This window comes from Aquila chrysaetos, chromosome 9 (genome assembly GCF_900496995.4).
Source record: "Aquila chrysaetos chrysaetos chromosome 9, bAquChr1.4, whole genome shotgun sequence".
In the NCBI taxonomy this organism is placed as follows: Eukaryota; Metazoa; Chordata; class Aves; order Accipitriformes; family Accipitridae; genus Aquila; species Aquila chrysaetos.
Window position 1 is genome coordinate 24,765,465 of NC_044012.1, and position 13,840 is coordinate 24,779,304.

At 44.3% G+C, this 13,840-nt stretch overlaps 1 protein-coding gene across 10 annotated transcripts in view; it reads left to right on the forward strand.

The window, feature by feature from the left end:
* The window catches only part of ARNT (aryl hydrocarbon receptor nuclear translocator), a 28,677-nt gene that overhangs the window by 6,087 nt on the left and 8,750 nt on the right, over positions 1-13,840 (forward strand). For 4 of the 10 annotated variants that reach the window (XM_030024496.2, XM_030024494.2, XM_030024495.2 and 1 more), the window contains exons 2-11: positions 3,536-3,647; positions 4,886-4,930; positions 6,132-6,176; positions 8,898-8,942; positions 11,489-11,702; positions 11,863-12,076; positions 12,160-12,225; positions 12,337-12,436; positions 12,861-12,926; positions 13,408-13,493. In XM_030024496.2, coding sequence (XP_029880356.1) covers positions 3,538-3,647; positions 4,886-4,930; positions 6,132-6,176; positions 8,898-8,942; positions 11,489-11,702; positions 11,863-12,076; positions 12,160-12,225; positions 12,337-12,436; positions 12,861-12,926; positions 13,408-13,493 — 991 coding nt within the window. In that variant the 5' untranslated portion in view covers positions 3,536-3,537. The remainder of the gene's footprint in view (positions 1-3,535; positions 3,648-4,885; positions 4,931-6,131; positions 6,177-8,897; positions 8,943-11,488; positions 11,703-11,862; positions 12,077-12,159; positions 12,226-12,336; positions 12,437-12,860; positions 12,927-13,407; positions 13,494-13,840) is intronic. The other 6 variants (XM_030024501.2, XM_030024502.2, XM_041126228.1 and 3 more) reach the window with 3 other exon arrangements.

Genomic DNA, 13,840 nt, shown 5'->3' on the forward strand with positions numbered 1-13,840 from the left:
TTGGCGAAAAAGGGGGGTTTGAAAGGAAGCTTTGCCTTTGTGTGAGTGCCCTAGAAATTCTGAAGGGTGAAAAAGCTAGACCTCTTCCCACCCCATCCGCCTGCCCCATGCTCTCCCTATTTTTGGGGTGAGGATGTGGTAGAGAGGCCAATGGGTCGTGTGAAAGAGTATATAACCATTTTGATGCTCTCCCTCAGTATGCAGAGCCAAATATTACTGATTTACCTTACCAAATCTCAAGATATTTTATGTTCTTCCACTTGTGAAAGGGCATATTGTACCACGAGAGGGAAATGTTTCCGAGTAGGAAGCCGAAGCATGAGGTAAAGCAGTTTCATTGTGTGATGCTGCTGTGAGATGCTAGTCCATGCAGTAGGCTCCTTAGAAATAGCAAAGGCTCAGATGAGGGCTTCAAAAACAAAGGCGCCCTCCTTCCCCCTCAACCCTATTTAAAAGTTGATTTGCAGAGGAACAGCACAGTATCACTTCCTTCCCCTGCCAGAAGGCGGAAATTCCTCTCTCCTTAATAAAATGGTTATCTGCCATGCTCCAGAAGCTTTTTCTGTTCAGACCATGGTGTTTAAATACATGTGTTGAAAAGGCACAGGCTCCTGGAGAAAAGGAATAAACCTTCTGACCTGGTTTACTTGCACTTGAGGCCACGTTCCACTAAACAAAGACCTTTGATATCAGCCCTTTCTGCACCTTGGGGCTTTGTTTAGAAATCAGGGAAGGAGCACAGAGGTGTCCAAGTGACCCGAAATTGAGTGGAGAGGAGATGGGATGGGTCTGTGGTCCCAGCATGGAGGATGGAGTGTGAGGAAGGCCAACCTCCGTTTATTTTAAGTGCATCACATCATCTGACTTGACTTTATTACACAGGGACCGATCTCCTGGCAGAGACCTTATGTATTCACATGTTGAAAACCAGCAACTTCAAATAATCTTCTGTCTTTTAAAAATCTTTGTTTCCATACCTGCTTCTTTGTTCTCAAATTTTTTTTGAAACTTTAGCGAAGCCCTTGTGTTTTGTTGTTGTAGTTAGTGTTGAAATTGGGTGTGCTCACTCATGCTGTTGTTTGGGACTGTTGTTGTTGGCCCCTTCAACTACGAAGCATTGAGCTGGATGCTTATTCCATATTTTAGTCACCCCTGGGAAATACTGTGGACTGGCAAGGAAGATACTTCTTCAGCAATGCCTGCTGCTTGGAGGAAAACAAATCGGGCGGTAATAGAGGCTAGCAATGTTACTGTGGTAAAAGATTTTTTTTTTTTTTTTTTTTTTTTTTTTTTTTTTTTTGGAAGAAACACCAGAAGTTTTGGAGCATGTTTTCTGAGAGCTGGAACTGTTACTGCGAGCCAGCTGCTGTGGTCCAGCCACACCACAGAGGTGGTTGGGCTGTTGCACAGCTCCGCTTTTAGCTGCAAGCAAACCACTGTCCAACTCTGGAAGTACTGCTTAGATTAAACTGCTGTTGGATTGAAATCTGACTTCAGGAACTGTAAAAATACTTGTTAAACCCAGATGTATCTATGATGTTGAAAATAGGGGGTTTTTCCTTTTCTGTTGGGAATACAAAAGGCTGGTTTATGTTTGATGAGGCGACAAGTAAAAATGGGCACTGTTGCACAGAAGCTTGCTATAGTATAGCTCACCTTTACTTGTTGAGCAATATCCTCATGGTCTCGGCTAAGCTAAGATTTGACAGCCTCACAGCTTAAGCCCTGATTTGTTGCTATATTTGTTAAACCTGACTTTGATTCTTTTCTTTGTCCCACCAATTCTGGCAGCATTTCATGCATATGCAGCTCTTGGTGTCAGCGTACCACTTTGCTGTGGTTTGGAACCCCAACAATAGGCTTTTTTTGTGTGTGTTGGGTTGGGTTTTTTTTGGTCCCCTCCACTTCCATAAAGCAGAAGCAGTTTGTCTACCTTCAAGGCACTCTGCACAACTCAGTTTGCAAAGATTGTGATGGACGTTCTCTGGCTGGAGCGACTGTTTTGGTTGCAGCCTAGGAGTTGGTTAGCAGCAAGCTTAAAAAAACACAGCCATTAAATCAGCTCTGTACTCTTTTTTAATTCAGAAACATGAAAAAATGCCTTATAACTTGTTTAAAAACTCTGGTTCTGGTGCAGATCAGACTATGTTAACGTAGAAGAACGTTGGATGCAGCTCTCATGGCAATGTTATGACATGGTTTCAGTTTAAGTCATGCTGAGCAAGCTTTGAACAACTACAGAGCCGCTTATGTGCACTCCTCAACAACTGGGATTAGGCAAAAGCCCTACTTGAGGATAGAAGAAGTAAGGCTCAGTGTCTGCTATCAAACACTGCTTTCAAACGTCGCGTCTCACCTTGCAAGGAAACCCCTGCTGGTGTTGGTAGGAGCTAGTTGCTGCTGGTGAAATGTGTGGGGAGGAGAATGGGGCATTCATGCTGTTTGAACATGGGCAGGGGTTGGGAGCCCAGCCTGCCCACACAGCCAGGGAAGTGGTTTAGTGCGTGTGTGGTTGCGTGGAGAGCCAAGGCTCTTTGCTTTCATTGTGGAAAAACCCATAATGCATAACAGGCTTGGGCCTGCCATCTGACTTGTGAGGGCAGCGCATTCAAGTTCTCCACTTAGACGCTTCTTTCCTTCCCATACACCATGAAGGGCTTATTTTCACATCTCGAAGTAGACTTTTTATTTTCTCAAATGTTTTATCTGTGTGGAACCTTTCGTAGAAGCAGTACTGCAATATTGTGTGGTACGGTCTCTGAAGGCTCACCGATTCCATGCTTTTTGAGTGCATTACCTGCCTGTTTCATCTCTTAGAAAGCATTGATTAGGTTTCCTACTGCTTTTGCAACTTTTCTACATGTAAACCCCAAGGTTTTTAGCTCCAAGCAAGACTGACGTTATGCTTGGTGGAGGTAGTATCAGTTCTTCCCCAAAATGACGTTCTTTTGCTCTGGGTGTGTGGCCAGTTGTGGAGGAGCGTAGGCAGACTGGTAATCATGCCTGTGGTGCCTGCAGGTTGGTACTGCCAAATAATAGTAATGACTGTCTGAAAGATCATGGTTTTCAAGGTACCTTACAAGCATCTGGGTTAATTCTTTCTCTCTTAGATTGGGAAATAAACCCTCTTGAAGAGGCGGTGTTAATGTTGTTAGGCAAACTTGCAACTCTTCTCCTCCCCTTCTGCATACTCATGCTGCTAGCATATGAGACTGGGTTCAGCCCCTACCCACAATCACATCAGACTCCTCCTCTGTCTAAAAAGGAGACCACATCTTTTAGTTTAGCGATCTAAGCTTTTGAGCTTATGAAAACAGCATGTGCTCAAAGCTTGAAATGGACCCTTAGTGCAGGCTCTGGAGAGGCAGTAGATGAAAGGACTAGAAACACGCATTGCACAGAGTCTATCTACATCAGATGCTGAAATCCAATCGCTTTTAATGGAAGCTATATGCAGAGAACACTCCACCCTCTGAACTGGAGGGGGATTTGACGTAATACTGGTTTATTTTCTTTTTTCCACTGTCCTGTTTAGAAATGGCATCAGATGTTTCCTCGCTGGGTGCAGCTGTCAGCTCTGGGAACCCTGGACCAGGTGCACAAGCTGGAGGAGGCATTGTTCAGAGAGCCAACAAGAGGCGTCCTGGGTGAGTGTGTGCTTTGTACCTGTGTGGTTTTTACTTTTTGAGTGGGAGGTGTGTGTGTGAAGTGTATTTTTGAGGAAACATTGCTCTTGTCTACACTTCAGGTGTGCTGTATCCAGTCTTTTTACTTTGTAGTGGTATGCTTTATGCCAATCATACATGTTAAAGCCAGGTTCTGTATTACATATAAAAAGAGGGGATTAGAAAGTTGAGTTGCACCTCACAGGAGAATAGGGTTGCTCACCAAGGAATAAGAGTGAAACAGAAGTCACTGAAGCAGCAAGACAGGCCAGTTGCTGCAAGAGAGGTTGAGGAACAGAGAATGTGAATGTTGGGGCCTTACTCAAACCTTTGCAACTGTGCCCTCTCTGGCAGGGGCGGCGGGGGAAGCCGCAATGGGCTTGTGGTAGGCTTTTTGTTTGCTAAAAATGCCTTTGCAGATTAAAAGGATATTGAGTGGCTGCTCTTAAATTCCTGGCACAAGAAATTTCCTCTTAATTTTGGAGCTAATTAAAATCTCTCCCTGCCCCCCAGTCACTCAAACTTTCCTTCACCTCCATTTGCTGATGCGCCTGCTCCCCTGCAGCTCCTCCCACGCTGTCTGCTACTTGTTCCTCGCACTTCATTTACAAACACGCATGCTGCTGTGCTGCATCTACACACCAGTTTTCCATCCTGAAGGGAAGTGTGGTGAAAAGTCTTTCCTCTGTCCTCCCACATACGCTTGTTAGAAATGTTTTTTTCACCCTGTTAGAGCAAACACAGTGACGTTGTCTGCTGTTGAACTAAGGATGGTAACTACGCAGGTCACCAGACTGAACTTTAACTCTTGAAGTATTTTGCCCTCCTCTGTTTTTTAAACGCAACCGATCCAAGCTTTTTTGTTGGGAGTGCTCCATTTGTAGGCTGATTGGTCCCTTGAGCAGTGAGGAGCAGTTGTGGCAGCCTGTTGGGCTTCAGATCGCTGCTAGGAGATCCGGAGCTTTTGGAACAGGAGTTTGTGATGCAGTGGGTGCTCCAAGTGGGCTTTCTCTCTTTTGAACTGTTTTCTTGCTCTGTTTCTGATAGACATGTAAAGGAAGCCCCCTTCTAAACTTTGTGGATTGTTTCACGTTAGCCCCTGGGATTACTTAAATCTTCCTTTAAAGAATCGTCTGCATCCCTGTAGGGACAGATGGAAAAGCAACCTCTAAAGGAGAAAGCACTTGGTTAATAATTATCTTCTTGCTTCTGTTTTTCAGGCTTGATTTTGATGATGATGGAGAAGGGAACAGTAAATTCCTCAGGTGAGGGAGAACATGGCACCCAGAAGTTTCTGTTGTGTGGTCTAGGTGTGTCTGTGCATTCCCCCCAGAGCAGGAGCTTGCTGCTCATGTGGCTTTTCCTCTCCAGCAGCGCAGAGGGAAGCGGGGGGAGTCTGAAGGAGGCAGTGCTCCACTTCCTTAAACTCTTCCCTTTCTCCTAATCAGCAGTATCCCTCCACCTTTGCAGCTGATGCCAAAGCAAAGCTGCTGTGCACATGGGGTCTGTGAGTCCAGAGAAGGGACTGTGGCTGCGAGGGGATCCCATTACTCCTTTGGATGCAGTCTCCATCTCAAGTCTCCCTGGTAGGCTCCATAGTGAGATGAGGTCAGCTGAAGAAGTAAGCCTTGCAAGCCCTGGATTGAAGCGCTGTTACGGAAGTCCGTGATGATGTTGCTGTGTTCGATACCAGCGTCTCAAAAGATTAAAGAATTTCCATGAATGCTTCCAGCAATCCGCTGGTTGTTCCAGCGCAGCACTAGAGAAGCACTGCTGCTGGCCAAGCCCTTGTTGATTGTAGAGAAAAATCTTCTGCCAAATAGCTTATTGGCACAACAGTGAGATGCTGAGCTTTTGTTAGTGCCTCAGACACGTGTTACTTAATTCTCATCTGTTGTAAGGATGCTTCAATTACAGATACATCCTTATTCCTGAGGAGTTGGCGAGGCTGCGAGTATCTCCTCTCATGATCCATATGGAACGCAGAAGAGTTGGAAGATCTCATGTTATTTATTTGTAGTCTCACTACATGGTTTAGGATTGGACAACTCTAATGATACTGGAAGTCCGTATGTTACAGTCTTTTAAAGATGACTGCAGAATGGCTTTGCGATGATAATGGTCCTGATGAACGTAGGATTTACCTACCGAGATCCTTTGGATGAGGGCCTTGATTTGGGCTAACTGTATCTTCAGAGTGCAGTTTAACCTATTTCTTTGTGTGTGATTGTGCTTAAATTACTGAGTGTGATGTGGAAAACATCATCAAGGTGATAAAAATAAACTGTAGTCTTTTAGCTAGATAAATGAAGAGTATGGTTCTGGATTGCCTACATGCAGCAGTTTGCCTTTTAATGTCAGGTCTTTTTTGTGTGATTTATTAAACCTTGTTCTTCTCTCAATGTCTTTGGGAAAGAATAAGTGTAAACACTTTAAGAACTCTTTGTCCCCTCCCCCTTCTCCTAGGTGTGATGATGACCCGATGCCAAATGATAAAGAGAGATTTGCCAGGTAAGAATCTGCTGGGATGCAGTTTTTGAAGCTTTTGGTGACAAACCACCTTAATGTAAGAGAGATTCTGCAGCACCCTTCTAACTAGTGGTTAGATTTTTCTCTCTTTGAGGTGCACCAAAGGATCCAGACATTTTCCTTGATGTTTTTTGGACCAGTTCGTTATAAGTGTGATGAAATGACATTCCTCTTTTTCAACATTTCTTTCAGCTCTTGCCTTGGACTGTCATTCTTTTCTGCTGCTCAAGAAACTTGCAGAGATACAAGTTTCTTGTTTAGTTCAAGTTTTACTTGAACAGGGTTTCCTGGCAAATGTGGTTTGTGTGTTTTGTTGGGGAGTTAGGCAGAAGCTTTCTCTGTAAATGGGGGATTTCCTAGAGATCAGTGTACAGTAACATTATAGGCAATGTTTTGACTTGGATTGTTTACTTGTTGGTGTCTGAAAGTAGCTCTGTACCATGTAGTACTGGGACTGACCTCATGGTATTTTTACAGCTTTCTGAAGCCCATGGAACTCAATTAAAATATTCCATGGGTTTATTTTGTGTTGATGTGTAATGTTTTTGCCAAAGTGAGGTTTTTTTGTGTATATCAGAGTGCTGTAAATTCCAGGGTGTCCCCTCAGCGCGAAGGCACATTATGCCATGTCTTGCTAAGAGATAAAATGAGCAAATAGAGAGTAATGGCCAAGACACTATGCTTAGCAGCTTGTCTTAAGGAGGGGTCTGGCTTCAGAAATTCCTGAAATTGGAGTTAAAATTCAAGTGATCGAGGACATTGGGGAAAGGACTGCCCAGCATGTTGTGTCAAGGAGCCTGAGGGTCAGCAGGGCAGATCATGTCGCAGGGTGAGCCAGGGATGATGTTGGGTGCAGGGGCCTTTCCCTGTAATCTCACTGAGGGCATGGTCTGAAACCAGTGGTTTGCAAAATGTAGAAATGCTTTGCAAAATGTCTTTTCGGTAATGTTTCAGCCGGAGCTATAAACCTCTGTTGGTGCCTCAATGCAGACAGGAAAAAAAACTGCAAAGCCGAAATTTCAGGTCACCGTCATGCTGTTATCTGTGAAAGGGCTAGCAAGGACTTCTAAGCTGGGGTTCTCCAGCTTTTTAACTGATTTGACTTGTTCTGAAGTCAAGCAAATTAGAAATGTTTGCCAGCCCACATCGAATGACTTTTTTTCCCTAATGCAAGTCGTAAGCTCTGGGAACTGAAGGTATAGCAGACCCTAATAATACATTTAAGTGCTAAGATAATACAAAATACTAAAAAAGGACATGCTGTAGGCAAGCATTGCAGTGCTGAACAGCTTCATGGCCCTTAAAGTTAAAAATTCTACCTAACTGTGAAGTGCCATAGCTGGAGTGGGGTCTTGGCTCCCTGTGACCCCTGTTGTGGTGTGGCCTTTGATCATCCCAGTTAATGCACATGTGGTAGGCGAGGAGGGAATAAACAAAGAAACAAAACAACTGAATGTCAGGTCTGAATTGCCAAAACCCAGAGCCTCTGTCTCTGGTGGGACATCAGCAGTACCTGTGTGCTTTAACATAGAGATTATCACTTCCATTACTGGCTTAGGTAACAAGGACACTGGCGGGAGGTGAAGAGCAGTGACAAAGTCATCAGTGGTGTTAGTGTGCTGACACCCTGAATGCAGCTATAAGAAAAGTGTGGCACAGCTCCCCCCTGCATCTGTGCCCCTTGACCTGCCTATAGCTGTCAGATCTGTTTTCTGGGACTGCTCATATCCTGTTCCTTGCAGCTCTGGCAGCCCTTATTTTCTAGTACGTTCTTCCCTCCTCAGATGATGTGAGGCAAAACAGAGCGTGGAAGTGAACGTGATTACTTTTTTTAAGTACTGTGCTAAAACCTGTTTGAAGTGGACGGGTACCACAGCTGACCAATGCTAAAAACACCTCCTGTACTCCATAAATCCAGTGTTACATTTTAGATGCTCAGCCTTTGAGAGATTGCATGCCTGCCTTACTGAACACAGGTGGTACCTTCTCCTTTCCTGGCGGTAGCTTTTGGGGGATTATTTGTTTTCCAAGGCAGCCAAACCTCAAGGAGGAAAACTTATCGTCAGCCTCTGTAAAACAAGGTTTGCAGATTCCTCTTCCCTGAAAACTGAAAGTGCATGGAGGTTGGTGGGGATGTCTGTGTGCCGTTTCGTAGATGATGCGCATAACATCTCTGTGTGCAATTTGTTGTGTAGCCATCTCGACTGTGTTGTCCTGAATGGTGTTTATGTAGCAGTGTTACAAAAATGTGTGGTTAGCTGTGAATTTTACACTGTTTGTGGATTTGGTTTTTTTTTTTTAATCTGCTTTTCTGGTTTCTTAATACTATCAAAGAGACTATTGATTTTTTTTTTTTCTTCTCTTTAAAGGGAGAGTAGTTTAATGTGAATGGGACCCTAATTCCCAGTTCTGATATTAACCTTCTAATCTTGCGCAGAATAATTTGTGCCTCGGTTATATGTAAAACAGAGCTACCCCTTGGCTATTTTACAGTCTTGGTAAGCGTCTTAAAACTTCGGAACGATGTAGATAGCAGGCACCCGATTAATATGTAATGTTGCAAACTAATGACTGCTTTGGTTTATGGAATTGCTACTCTGCAAAACAGACGTGTCTGTAGGCTGGGTTTCCTAGTACATCTTCCCATTTTTCATTTCTTTAAACTTTTTCCATTTTAGCTTAGCTCGCTGATTTTATTTTTAGGTCTGATGATGAACAGAGTTCAGCGGATAAGGAGAGACTTGCCAGGTAGGAGAATGGAGATTTCAAGCATGGACAAGCAGAGTATTTCCTTTCCTTAATGTTTCTCTAGGCATCCCGTCTCTCTCTTTTTTTTTTTTTTTTTTTTTTTTCCTCCTCCCCCTCCTCTCCTTCCCTCATCTGCTGCAGTAGAGGACTTGAAAATGAACAGACCTCTAGAAATTGCTGTGTAATTGGAATTAGGAGGGGAAAGGCATTTAGTCCCCTTGTGAGAATGTCTTTGGGGAAAACACAAAAGGATTTCTTTGCCAAAGACCGCAGGGTAGAGTGTGGTTGGGCCATTGCTTTCACCGAGTATTGTAGCTTTGCTAACCTGTGCTAAATACAATTTTTCTTGTGCTGGATCAAGGTGCCAAATGGTCTGTTCTCACCTTGGTAAGGTTTTGTTGCAGGAATGCTGCTGTAGTATCAAACCAGACATTAAAAATTGCACTAGTTTAGGTTTTTTTTCTACCTCATAAAACCTTCCAGGAAAGATGGTGTCCTACACCTTACAGCAGTTTAGCCTTACTGAAAACAGGAATTTTTTTCTCCCCAAGTTCCTTCACAAAGATTAATCACAAAGATTAATGAGGGACTGTGGCTGAAATGACCAAAGCAGTCATCTTGAATGCTGTACCATCAATACAGAAATGTACCCCCAGAAGGTGTGCACACAGCTGCAGCTGGTTGAAATGGTGTATTGTCAGGACTGTATTTCTCCAGCAGAAAAACACCAACTCTAAATATACTGTTCCCTGTTTTCAGCTGCAAAATAAAAACTGCTTAGATCACCTTCAAGGTTTCTGTTGCTTGCCACCCACAGCTTGTTACTGCGGCAGAGCTGAGGATTGGTAATTCACGAAGAATGGCTTGTTTTGTGGCCAAACTTAGCCTGGTTTCTTGCAAACTTACCCTGTAACTTCTTTGGACTGTTCCACCCTAGACTTGTCTTAAGCAACACACAGGACTAAAAAGACTGTCTTGGGTGCTGAGAATGCCACAAGCCTGGTCAGTTTATTGCCTGCTGGCTGGTTTTAAAACAAAAAATAACCCCCAGACATGACCTTTCCTAACTGTGGTATTGCATAGCTTAGATATTTGAGGAGATAAGGAAACCCTAGAGGTGGGGCCTGTGAATACAGCAACCAGCAGTGCTTTTCAGGGATTTCTCCTCCAATGAAGTAGTGACCCTTTCCTCTGTTCCCAGTAGTCAGTTGTTGCTGTCATGCAAGAGCCTGTAGTAAAGAATATTTGGCAGTGGAGCAAGTAAAATATCTGGTGGTTTCCCAGTAGCTTTTGTAGTGAAGAAGCTTCATTTTCACACTTGAGTATGTGAGTTTGGAGAAACTGAATTAAAGGTGAGTGTGATAATTGATGCACTTCATTTTCTGAATATCAGTTTCTTGCAGCAAGGAGCAAGGTCATTGAATGATTGCACACACCTGGTAGTGATAGATGCTCCATTTTTTTATTTATCCTCTTTAATTCACTTGCCTGTCTATGTTCCTTCCAACACTTTCATCTCATTTCATTTCCCACCATGTGCTTCCTTGCATCTGATCCATTCTTCTATATAGGAAACCTGGCTTTTAAGTTCTGTTTTGAAAAACCCACCTTAGTAACCCAGTTAAACTACATGCTGGATAAAAAGAACCAAGTCTAAACAAGTTATGTTCTGATCTGGGGGTTGATGGGGCCCTGTGAGCAGGCTTGCAAAAGGTGTGTGAAGAACCTCTTTAAGGACTGTAAGTGGGCAGCATTTGTCGTGGTGCCTCTGTAGAGGTCTGTGATTACCACCCAGGTGTGTGCCTGGTAGATGGTCCGTCTGCATTGGCCTTCATCTCTACAGAAATCAGGTGTATATCTCCTCTAAAGCTTTCCCTCCTGCCATGATACTGTAAAAGGCTCTCAATGTAACTGAGAAGTATCTTCATAAAGGCACTGCAAGGTGAGACTCATCTGTTGTAATTTAGGTGCCCAAGCCTTAGCTGTGGCCCTGGCCTCCTTGTGTCATTATTGAAGACACATGGGTGTCTGCAAGGTGATGGTGGAGAGGATTTAATGCATCCTCAGACAAACAGTGGATGCGATGAGTCTTCATAATCTGTCTGCACCAGTGCTCTTTAAAGGCAAATTTCCTCAGTAAAGTGAGGTGAACCCCACTTTGAGAGCAGAGGCCATGGTAAAGGAAGAAATCCTTTGGCTTGCCACAGTGTTGTGGAATTGATGGGGAAGCTTCTTTCTCTGCTAAAATAGCTTAGCCTAGCTTGTTGCCTTCACCAGATACCAGGGAACGGATGTGATTTAAAGCGAGGCTCTTGTCCACGGCTAAGAAGGTCCAACTGTAGGCTGTCCTCCTTGCACTTGTTCCTGCGTTCCTTTGTGCACGCCCAGCATGTGAGGTGCTTGTAGTCCTTCTAACTCCTGATGACCCTGATGCATCTCTGTGTTTTGCACTCTGGCCCTGCGGAAGTGTTGACATGGGGAAACAGCTGAGGCTTCTGGCCTGTTGGTAACTTCATCTTCCTCCTCTCCTCCCTGGCCTTTTGCAGGGAAAATCACAGCGAGATTGAACGTCGGCGAAGGAACAAGATGACTGCCTACATCACAGAGCTGTCAGATATGGTGCCCACCTGCAGTGCCCTGGCCCGCAAACCAGACAAGCTCACCATCTTGCGCATGGCTGTCTCTCATATGAAGTCCCTGCGTGGCACAGGCAATACCTCCACTGATGGCACCTACAAACCCTCCTTTCTCACTGACCAGGTCTTGGCTTGATGCTGCTTTGTGGGAAATACTGCAATCATGGCGGGGGGGGCTGGAATTAAATTGGGGATGGAGGGAGATAGGTGCCTAGGGTGGGTTTAGAGGGTGTCACCTGCTTGGCTCTGGAGTTGAGAGGATGTCTGTCTGTCTGTGAATGCAGGAACTCAAACACCTGATCCTAGAGGCAGCCGACGGCTTTCTGTTCATAGTGTCCTGTGAGACCGGGAGGGTGGTCTATGTCTCCGATTCTGTGACTCCTGTCCTGAACCAACCCCAGTCCGAATGGTTTGGCAGCACCCTGTATGACCAGGTGCACCCGGACGACGTGGGCAAGCTGAGGGAGCAGCTCTCCACATCGGAGAATGCACTGACAGGTAAAGCAGCCTGCAAAGGACCTGGTGGGGGCGGGCAGTATGAAAGCCTGCAGAGGACTTGGATTAAAACCTTCCCTTTGTAGAAGGAACCAAACCCTGGTGCCTTTCTAACAAGGATCCTGCAGCCCCCCCTGAGAATGCATCTAAAGGTACCATTGGTGACACTTGTGTCTTGCTAGTTTTCTAATACGTTACCTGGTGCCTGTGTTGGTGAAAGGACTCACATGGCAGCGGCATCTTGTTTTTTCTTCTTTCTTTAGGTCGCATCCTAGATTTGAAGACAGGAACTGTGAAGAAGGAAGGCCAGCAGTCCATGAGGATGTGTATGGGTTCACGAAGATCCTTCATCTGCCGAATGAGGTAATGAAGAGATTCCTTGGGGAAATCTCATTTGAACCTGAAGCTGAACTTGCTCCCTGGCCCCTTCATGCTTTTATTTCAGCTTTTTTTTTTTTTTTTGGCTTGTTCTGATGTAGACATGATATAACATGGCTGAGCTTTCCACACAGTGCTAACAGTCAAGTTCTTGAGATTTTTCTTTGCCCTATGCTTGGATAGCTCTCGAGACTGTTGTTGTAGAAGATCCAGTTTCAAGTAACAATTTTTGATCCCATGTGTCACCTCCCTTGAAGTCTGTAGAAAGGGCTTTTCACTTGTGTGATGGAGGTTCAAAGGTTCATCCCCATTTATAGACTGCTTCCTCTTATTCAAGATTGTCAAATTGTTTTGATGTTGATCGAGAAAGATAAAAGCCTTTCCCCTCGCATTTCTAATTCTGGTGCAGGTGTGGCAACAGCTCAGTGGATCCAGTCTCTGTAAATCGTCTCAGCTTTATGAGGAATCGCTGCAGGTAAATTATACAAGAGTTATGGGCAAGCACGCTGCATTGCTAGGAGCAAAAGGAGCTACAGCTCCATCATCAGAGTGGTGGGGACACTAGTAAGTGAGTGTAGGGTAGACAAGTACAGCTCATAGAAGAGTTTAGATAGATTTGCTGGTAGAGGAACCAAAGTACCACTATGCTGAGGAAGATAATCCTGGGGAAGATTAACCTTTCTTTATTCCAAGATTGGATTTGAAGTCACTTTAACACTGCATGTTCTTTACACTGCTGGTGTTGGGCTCTGGTGTATATTGTCCCTTTTTAATTTGAAATTGAGATAAATTCCAACCTATTCTGTTCTTGAGCCTCTTGCATTTATGTTAAGTCTTTGTTCTTTTTTTACCCTGAAGAAGTTCTGTGGAAGCTTTTTCAAATTTAAAGTAGAAACCTTGCCTCACCTTACCCCAGTTCAATATATAGCACAATCAGACTGTTTCTCTCTCCCAAGGAATGGCTTAGGTGCTGCAAAAGATGGCGAACCTCACTACGTTGTGGTGCACTGCACGGGTTACATAAAAGCCTGGCCCCCCGCAGGTAATGTCTTAGCCGAAGTGTTCAGTTGTGGCTGGTTTTAAAAGCGTATGGTCTAAAGTTGTTCTATGAACTGAATGTGGCAATGAATGCTTTCCAAATGTATCTATCACTTTTTCTTATTTTAAGATTGAACTAATTTTTGCAGATGCTAGATCAGAGATCTGTGTCTCTGGACAGTAGCGATACTGTAGAGGATGAAAATAATATTACACCGTCTGATATGCTAGCTTGTGCTGAAAGTTACAGAGATCTTTAACCCTTCTGGTGAAAACAGGGAGGGGGAGGCAACTTCATTTACCAAATTCCTTCATGGGAAAGGGTATTGAATTACAAAACAGGGTGGGGAG